Consider the following 10,247-nt stretch of genomic DNA (forward strand, 5'->3'; position numbering starts at 1 on the left):
CTTTAAAAGCAGAACCAGAATAGAAATAGAGGTTTTCAAGAAGGAGAAAGGGTTCGAGAATATTTTCCTACCTCTACTAAAGTTCTTAGAATCATAGCTAACTTATACAAATGGAAGGTTTTCTTGATGAAAGATAACTGAGGAAAGGGAGACTTTGGCTAGGAAATCCAATGAGCTGTTTGAGGAGGTTGTCAGACATTATCCTGATCGTCTCAAAGTAAAGTTAGCCCTTGCATCACTGCACTGTTATGCACACAACACAGAGAAGGCGGAGGAGATTTACCAGCAGCTCCTGTCAAAAGATGATCTCTCTCTTAATGGACAACAGCTCTTATATTATAGTTATGCCTTCCATCTACATTATTCTAGACAGTCCAGAGATGACAGATTGTAAACAAAAGAGTATATATTATGAGGGGAAGAGACCCTCGCTGTTGGGAAATTTAGCATTTTCTTGAAGGAAGGAGACTTAAAGTGTACTCGTATAAACACTGTCCCAACACCATGCAACAACCCTTTAAAAATCATTATGGAGGATGTTGTCTTTACATTTCACTCTATGCAGTATACGTAATAAAGAAATGGTGGTGATGAAAAAAAAGACTTAAAAACAACTAGTCTATATTAGAATTCAATGCTATATTTTGTTGTATTAATGGATGTACTGTAACTTCCAGCACCAGTTCCATTTATATTTAAAAACACAACAACAGAAAGCAACTTCTTGGAGCTGGATCATATGCTTATTGCATTTAATTAGAACTAAAACACTTTTATAGCTGCTTTGCTTTGGGATCTTCATTTCCGAAATGTGGAAATACAGATGTGTTGCTTACATGTGCTGCTGTTTCAAATAGAATAAACATTTATTATAAAAACTGATTTGTTTAATTGATTTCTCATTTCTAATTCATCAGATCTGCCTGCTTTGTTGATTTTGAAACTTTGTGTTTTCTGTTTGCAATAATATTCTTGTGAGTGATTTTCAAACAATAGAATTGCATGTTTTCTTTTCACATTTTCCAAAGAACTTGCCAATGGAGAGACTGAAGATACATTGTAAGAAACTGAAAATGATCTATTGTAACATTGTTCCAGCACAAAACAAGGTCACATACAAGTAAATGTGTATTGTTCAGAGTCACAAGGTATTCGATAAACTTTCTAAAAGTTGAAATCAAGAGATTACATGTCAATTGCTTCTCTTCTTGTCGAATACCTATAATTCTTTTTGAAGGGAGAATACTGTCCATGGCCTTTATATGAAATACAGGTTATCTTATACTGTTTACAGATAGCATCTCATATTATTCTTGTTTCCCTGTCATTTAGCAATTTTTTCCATCCATAAAGTTTATTCACCAAAGCATTCTCTGAATGGCTCGCACAGAATATCCAAGTCCAAAGAAAGCTTTGTAGATTTATGCATAATTAGAAACAAATCCATTGCATTTTGCCATATTTAAAAACAATTGAACAATTGAAGACATTTAACATCAAAAATGTACATTTATGACATTAAAAAGGATGGCATTTGATTGGAATGTTTTTAGGACAGTGAGGTTAACAGTGGTGTATGTAGCCGTATACACTTCTTCTCAAAAGTTTGGGGTCAATATTCTTTTATTTTTTTTAAGGAAATTAAAAATTGTATTCAGCAAATTATTCCATCACACGAATAAATTACATTTTACAATTTATTAAAATAAAAATTTAAATGTAATAACATGTCAATATTTGTAATAATATTACTTTTTTATTGTATTTTGATCAAATAAATGCAGCCTTGAGTGTAAGAGACTTTTTAAAATCATTAAAATCTTACAGACCCCAAACATCTGAATGGTAGTGTACATTATAAAAACACTGAGCTGTGAATGAAGCAGTGTACATGTAACTATTGGGCCCATCTGTTCATTTCTCTGACTAGCCAATCAGAAATCAGCTGAGAGACACACACATTAAAATAACAAATAAGTATCAAATACAAAACACGTTTCCTTTGTAGCAAACACATTAAAATATTCAGAGCATTTGACTAGTTAAAAATTTAAAAAACTTTAAATTTAATTTCTTCCTTTAATTCGCTTTTAACCAATTGAAGCATGAATTCTGTACTTCGGCAGTAGAGCAGTGTATTCTTTCAATCAGTTCTGTGTTCACTAATGCTATAAAAAAGCTTGTATTTGTGGCAATCAATCTGACTGATGAGAGCTTCAGATCAGGAACACATGAAAACCATTTTTAAATCCGGAGGGGCACTTTCATGTTTCTTATGCAATATTTTTCTGCTGCTTTAGAAATCTCCTGTGTACCTGGTTGTGAGTCAGTTTAAGCAAGCGCTCCCTCTAGTGCAACGGATGATCATTCTCACAGCAGCCAGAATCACAGCACTGCAGATCAGAGCGACTCCACTGAGGAAGAATGTTGCTGTGTAGGAGTCTGTCTGATCCACTAGCCAACCTAAGAGAGAGAATTCATAAAACACTCATTTAGTTAAATAGTTTGTTTAATTTACATATCATTCAGTTAAATAGAGAGTTGAAAATTTGCTGACCTCCAATAGGTGGGCTGATGAGGTAGGGGATGGCGTGAAGAAAGTAAACAACTCCCAGAGCTGAGGTCAAGTGGGTGGAGCTGACGGTGTCAGAGGTCACCACAGGAATAAGTGCCACGTAAGCTCCATCAAAGTAGCCGTAGATGAGAGAAAAGGGGACCAGCAGGAAAAAACCATTCAGCAGAGGCAGAAACAGACAACTCAGTCCTTCTGACCCCACAGCCAGCATGTAACTCACCACCCTATATGGCCTCAAACACCTGAACACAATGCACATAGATACAGATCAAACCACAGTGTGAAAGATAGGAATTGTGAAGAATTACAATAGCAGTGGTGGAGTATCATTGAATAAGTAGTGCAGTAATCTCTACTCTCTATATTCTCAGTAGCCATTTATGCGCACTATTAATAGCACACCTTTTAAAAACTCACAGTGTACACTAAAGTCTCATGCTGTCCCAGACACCAATTTTTTAATGATTCGGAACATGAATTACTGTGTGGCCAGGTAAGATTTCAGTATGGAGATAGTAATACTGTTTGTTGTTTGCTTTTTGCTTTTGCTGATCGAGCGTTTGGACCCAGAAAAGGTGGAATGTGACATAAGACTTAACAAATGGTTAGGGTTGATTCCCAATCGTTCTGAATGTATAGACTTCATCTACATTAGAAGACATGAATATGAATTTAAAAACAGATTAAAATATCACTTTTTTATGCCTACCTCCACAGGTTTGATAAAGTTAACAGGCGTCTAGTGTAGATGTAGCTAAATACCTTTGTTTATCTGTGGAGCACAAATTAAGATATTTTTTATGAAATCTGAGAGCATTCTGACCCTCCATAGACAACAATGCAACTGAAATGTTCCCAGGCCCAGAAATGTAGTAAGGACATCGTTAAAATAGTCCATGTGACATCAGTGGTTAAACCGTAATTTTACCAAGCTATGAGAATACTTTTTGTGTGCAAAGAATTAAAAAATAATGAAAATATCTTCATTTGTGTTCTGAAGATGAACAAAGGTCTTTCAGGTTTGGAACAACATGAGGGTGAGTAATTAATGACAGAATTTTCATTTTTGGGTGAACTATCCTTTTAAATGTCTATAATATTGTAATTTATAGGAGAATTAGAAAAAAAAGATCACAACAAACTCTTACTTTCTATCTGCAATCCATCCAAAAGTGATAGTACCGACAATCCCTGACACCCCAAGTATGGACATGAGTAATGCTGCCTGTTGAGGGCTGACACCTGCACTCAGGGAATATGGCACAAGATAAACAAATGGCACACTGCAACCATATGCAAGGAACAGGAAGGACACCAACAGCAATAAGAAGTCTGGTATCAACAGGAAGGAATATTCTCTCAATACTGTTTTCCTTATGATAGACCATACATTGTCCCTGGACTCCTTTAGTAATTTTGTGTTTGCCACTTTTGACTGTGCCAAAGTATTGTGGTTAGTGTTTGATTCAGGGATAGTTGTATCCTCCTGTTTGGTGGGCAAACAGTCCAAAAGCAAGTCACCTGATTGTACTAAAGCTGGGACTGAGATGTCTGTATCTGAGCACTTTGGCTCTGATTCTTTGTCCCATTCATCTGTGCTTCTGGTCACAGTCTCTGAGTCCACTGAGTCTTCCTGTCTCAGTTTTATTTCCACATTAGAGTGTGTTTGCTTTGCATCAGAAGCCTTTGACTCCATCTGTTCTTTTCCATCGCTCTGCATATTCTCAGAATGTTCATTTTCCCCTCTCTTTTCCATATCCGTATGTTTTACCTCCACTGATCTCTGTTCCAGTGGACTCACTTCCATATTGTGTCCTGCATCAGCAAGTTTCACATATAGGAAGTCAACCTTTTTGCCACCCTCCAACTCCATCTCTTTCTGTCTCCCACTTTGGCCTTCCAACGGCCTCATAAGGGCTCCACAGACACACAGGTGGGACACCAAACCACCCAGAATGAGCAGTGCACCCCTCCAGGAGAAGAACTCAATGAGGAGTTGGACAGAGGGTGCTAGTATGAAGGTTCCGATGCTGCTGCCTGACATGGCGATCCCGTAAGCCAGCGCTTTTCTCTCGCTGAAATAAGAACCCACCATGGCAATTGCAGGAGTGTAGCTGAGAGCAAAACCCACACCTGTGCAGAGAATCGGGAAAGTTAGTATACAAGACTACGGATATGCCTGCCTAGTTTGTTACAAATTGATGTAATAATTGCAGGGCAAGGTGACTACAATAGCTTCCCCAAATGATGATTATAAAAGCTTGTATGCTGATGTATGTGTGCCAATCTGAATCACACCTGTAAGAACACCCAGTGTGAGATACAGGAACTCCACGCTGGTGGCCAGTGAGCTAAGCAGCAGGCCGGCGGAGGAAAGAAGCCCACCAATCATGATAGCTATACGAGAAGAGAGGCGGTTCCCTATATAACTACCCAATGGAGCTATAAAGAGAATGAGAAAGAGAAAGAGAATGGAGAGAAAGTGGTGGATAGCATGATAAATATTGAATATTAACTGATAAATATACAATATCAACCTATACCAATACATAAAATAATATTATATCATTATAATATTACACTGCTCTCTAAAGCAATTTATAAAAAAAAAAAAAAAACAGCCTAAAAAATGTGCTTCATGTGGTAACAAGACATCTATTAAATTACAATGGAAAAGCTACTGTTAGATTACCTAGTCTCAGATCAGGTGGAAATAGCTCCTTAACCCTTGTGCATCAATAAAAAAAAGTTACACATAGGTCCATAGTGTCAAAAAAAAAAAAAAAATCGGTCATAAAATTTGAAGCTTGGTAGCACAGACTTAAATTTGGTCTCATTTTAAAGAAGACCCATGGCAGATTATTTTTGAAGTAAAAAGTTTAAAAAGTGAAACCAAAAAAAGTTATGCAGGTTTAAGTTTATGAAAATGATTTATGAACAATATTTTATATAAAATATATATTTTATGAAACATGTTGAACTCTAAACCTGTTGAAAATCAAAGCCATAAATCTAAATAAGTTGTGTTCCAAATTTGAGGTTGATATCTCAAAAAATTAGCTTTCAGCAAGATTTTGTTTGGTGGCAGTACCACATTTTCCCCATTAAATGCCAGCAAAACATCGCTGGTGCACACAGTGGTTGGATTTGTGATTTGCAGTAGAGTTTCTCTCTCTCAAATATTACAAGAACACACACACACAATTGTTTTATGACACATACAAACCACACTCTGACATCCATACTAACACACCCCCACAATTATAGCTTCATTATTTATCCAATTGGCTTTATAATATACAGGAATAAGGAGAGTATTTGCTTTATAGGCCAAACCTGAAAAAAATGGCACCATCTGGTAAAAAATAGTAAAACATTACATTTTTAAGCCTTGCCAACAGAATGAAAGCCTATTAACAAAAATTGCATCATTTTACAGTTAAACGGCACTACGATTTAATAGCAGTTTTAATGGGTTTCAATGGACATTTTTGTCCAAAAGGTCCTAAGAGGAACTATTTTCTGTACCTAGTGCAAAATAGATTTATTAAAGGAAATGGGGGTGAAATAGTAAAATTCCAGTAAAAATACACACCTGTGCCAAAATTGATCCAGCTGCCAATAACACAGGCAAAATGATAAGAAAAAAAAAAAAAAAAAAAAACGGAAAAGGACAAAAATGTCAAAAAGGTTGCACAAGGGTTAAGGTGACATCTGCAAATTAACCTCTGCAGTGCTTTTAAAGAGTATGTTTATCTTTATGATATATTTATTAATAAATAATGTGTATGTAATCTCAAACATTTGACAAATACTATGATATCTAACTGCTTAAACTACGTAAAAGAATGGTGAAAAACAGATACCATAAGATATAACCAAGGCCCTTACATAAATATGAAAATGTGTTTCTGTGAACATTCTTTCTCACCAGCAGCAAGATAAATCTGGTTTAGAGTGGACTATGCACTGTAAACCTGTCAACAAAGACTTTTTTGAAAACAAAGTTATCCTAAAATCAATATGGTTTTATACAGTTTGAGCTGCCACCTTTGAGTCAGAGAGTTTTTCTATAGAGAGAACATTAGGGGATTTTTTTATTTTATTTTGGCATGAGTCTTACCACACAGCATTGTGGTGCAGTCCAGCAGAGAGTGTATCCATGCAGTTGCAGAATAATCTCTGGAAAAGTATGACTGGAATTCCACAAAAAAGATGGAAACACACCTGCAACCAGCATGAGAAAGTGCAGATTTGAGAAAGCATATGATAAAGGTCTTCTGGTGCTTAGAGCAAGATTCATTTTATTCCTTTTAACATCTAAAACTGGGTATTTTTCCTGGGGAAGTTGTTCTGCTTATTTAATGATTTAATATTAGAAGACATGAGTAATTCAGTCTTGGCTAGGGGCTCAGAATTTAAAAACATAAGAGAACATAAGAATCTTGGTTGAGTTTGAAGGCCATTTCTGCAGCTTTTAGTTTAATTTAGGCTCACATTAAACTTGCAAAAACTGAAGTGACATGAGGGTATCACCTTAATTCCTGGTAAGGTAAGAAATGAAAATCAAAAAAATTAAACAACCTGGGGGAGTCATAAACTAACCTAGTGACTGCACGTGTGCAAACAGTGGTGAGGAAACATCCGGCCACGATCATCCAGCCCCATCCTCCATCAGGAGCGGCAGCTGAATGTGGAGTTTTTTCACTCATCTCTAGACTTCTGCTGGACAAGATGCTTCCTCTCTTCATCCTCTCCCTCACTCTCTCACTCCTTTCAGCCTCTTGTTTCCTCTTCTGTCCAGTTTCAGCTGGTTTTGCACTCTCTGGCTCTGCTTGGGACGAATTTACTTGCTGTTTTTCTCTTGCTTTCATCTATAAGGAGCTTCTAAATGCCATCAAGCTAAATCTGCAGGAGAAACAGAACTTGTTTTTTTTTTTACTTTAGTTATCTTCACAAAATGTAAGTGCAATCTACATCAGTCTGTGTGAAAGAAATCTCTCATTTTTATTGTGAACTTACCTCAAATGGCACTGTGGTGCTTTTGATTAAATACTAAAATGTATCACTTATGTCTCTGAGAAAAAAGGGATAGTTCAGCCAGAAAATTAACATTCTTGTCATCATTTGCTCACCCTCATGAACGTGTGACTGCTATGGTTAGTGAGTAAGAGCAAAATAAAGAAATTAGAGCCTATCTGAGTCTGCCACATAAACACTCCATGATACAGAGTGTGACCAAGTTACTACACACACACACTAGTCTGGTCCAAAGGGAGGCAAGGAACACAGTGTGTCTTCATTAATTCCAAGAGAGAGGGCCAAAAACTACTTCATGGGGCAAAAGCAGTTACTTTATTGCAAAAATGATCAGACATGGAACAAAGACATGGAAAAAACAACTTTGTGGTGGGCTTGATTGGTATAGACTCACCTCAATCTATGTCCATTAAACCAGTCAGAATTTATGCGATGACTTTCAGTCTTCAAATTAAAGACTCAACAGACCGTCTCACTGAAGGTACATCTTCTGAAACTTGAAAAATTAGATAAAATGAAAAATAATAAAAAAATCTTACAAACACATTTGAAATAGATTACTGTTCAAATGTTTGGGTCAATAAGATGTTTTTTTTTTTTTCAAATGTATCTTTTAAGCAATTAGTGCTTTTATTCAGCATTAAATTTATCAAAAGTACAGTAAAGACATTACAATGTTAAAAAGACCTCTATTTCAAATAAATGCGGTTCTTTTTAACTTTCTATTCACCAAAAATCTCTGAAAAAAATGATCAGTTCCCACAAAAATAAGCAGCACAAATGTTGTCAACAGTGATAATAAGAAGAAATACTGATATATATCAATAACCAAAGGAATGTACTATGCATAGCATATCCTGTAAGTGATAAACACTTAATAAACATAAAGCCAAAAACAGACATGGAGTATTGAATACTTGCAACCAGCTGAATAGTTGAATAATCATTGAAAAGTTGTAACCAGGAGAGGCCAGAAGAGTGAGGGTAAAATCATCTTTCTGGATCAATGCAGGTACAAGCATAACATGTTCTGTCTTTAAAAACATTAGCTAGACAAATAATTATGAATTAACAGATTAAAAGAGTCATAACAGTTGTGTATAATCCCTTGGGGAGTTTTCTGAACAACATACAAACAAACCAAAAAAATACATGACTGAACGTTTGAAGAGGTCAAAGAGAATCAAACTTACTCTGAAATATACTTCCCAGTGTACAGACTCTAGAGCAGACGAAGAACAAAAACAAGCACTGCTCTCCTCCAAAGTGTGGTGGTACACATTGGCGCACATGGCTCTGCATCACTGCGCGGCGTGCGCGCTCGGACAGATCAACAGGGCGGAAAACAACAAGCCAACGAGTGGAAGTGTGGTTAAATTTCTAGGTGTGTGTGGGGGGTGGGGGGATTGCACGCTCTGTGTCTCATTGTCTCATCTCAGGGGGGGGGGGGGGGGGGGGGGGGGGGGGGGGGCGATTGCACAGAGCGTGCATTCTGTGATCGCGTGCAGTTGCTGACGCTCGCTAAAGCTTGCAATCGCTTTCTTATGTGCGCTGTTTTATCGGTACTTTCGCTTTCAAAATCGATCGCGTTCAGCAAGGAGGGGAGAGGATGGAAAGTGGGGGGCACAGTAACTCGTTTGGGGGGCGAGTGCCCCCCCTTGGCGCCGGCCCTGGCTATAGCTATAATAAAGCTATCAGCTTTATTAAGGGGGCCAGTCAGGAGATAACAGGAGAACAGCGGTTTGCCCATGCATATTACCCTAGGGCAGGGGTCGACAACCCGCGGCTCTCTCATCCCTCTGTGGTGGCTCCCTGTAGCGTGGGTGTGCAATACGCGGGGGAGGTGTCCCTTTGAATACATCCTCTTCCCCTGCACTTTTTCTTGGTGTGTTAAAGTGTGTTAAAGTAGAGGTTTTCAAGGGCCAATGTGAATAAATCTAGATTTAAATTAAAAGAGAAAAGATAGTCACATCGTTTTGGATGCGTTTTATTCGTATCCGAAACGATGTGATTGTGAACACCACAGAGCTCTCACGCGCTGTGTTTCATTCATACTCGAAGCCGAAGTCCTAAACGGACCCATATGAGAAGTAATAGGCTGTTTTCAAAATGGCACACTTGCTTACTGCTTGCTGCCCAGTACACAGTGCATACTGCCTACTATTTTTTAAAGAACAGTGTGTGAAACAGTATACAATATACAACAAATGTTTCAGAGTAGTATGCTTATTTGTCACACGACAAACACAAACATTAATTCAGCACACCCCTTACAAACAACTGTGCTAACTATTAATTTACAAAGGCTTGTTAATAAGGCTTAATATTAGTAAACAATGCTATATTGCCCAATTAAACTCATTTCATAACTGAAGAACTTTACATAGGCTATTGGACTGAACTGAATGAGTTGTCTTTAACTGAGCAATGATATTTTTGGCAGTTAGACAAATTGGAAAGAGTGATATATTCTAGATACATTAAGTGCAAATAATGATGAATTCTGTTTACACTAAAATAACAGCATTTTATTTAGCAACAGGTGTGTAAATAATAGTTAGGGGGCAGATGTTTGTACTTCAGTACTGTAGTACATTATAAAACAGTATGCAATAACATATTGAGTGTAAAT

General features: G+C 37.2%; 1 protein-coding gene across 2 annotated transcripts; it reads right to left on the minus strand.

Moving 5' to 3' along the window:
• Positions 1 to 1,061: 1,061 nt before the first annotated feature.
• Positions 1,062 to 8,923, minus strand: slc16a12a (solute carrier family 16 member 12a). 2 transcript variants are annotated; one of them, XM_079385923.1, is made up of 8 exons: positions 8,809 to 8,923; positions 8,010 to 8,111; positions 7,181 to 7,483; positions 6,699 to 6,802; positions 4,874 to 5,017; positions 3,724 to 4,708; positions 2,558 to 2,817; positions 1,062 to 2,463 (listed from the first exon to the last, which is right to left on the minus strand). In XM_079385923.1, exons 3-8 carry the CDS (start codon positions 7,447 to 7,449, stop codon positions 2,327 to 2,329), a joined length of 1,899 nt encoding a protein of 632 aa, XP_079242049.1. In that variant the 5' UTR covers positions 7,450 to 7,483; positions 8,010 to 8,111; positions 8,809 to 8,923; the 3' UTR covers positions 1,062 to 2,326. The 2 variants fall into 2 exon arrangements, with proteins under 2 accessions (XP_079242049.1, XP_079242050.1); XM_079385924.1 differs by having other exon boundaries at positions 1,408 to 2,463; positions 8,533 to 8,811.
• Between the last annotated feature and the right edge of the window lie 1,324 nt (positions 8,924 to 10,247).

The sequence above is a fragment of the Barbus barbus genome (assembly GCF_936440315.1).
Source record: "Barbus barbus genome assembly, chromosome: 30".
In the NCBI taxonomy this organism is placed as follows: Eukaryota; Metazoa; Chordata; class Actinopteri; order Cypriniformes; family Cyprinidae; genus Barbus; species Barbus barbus.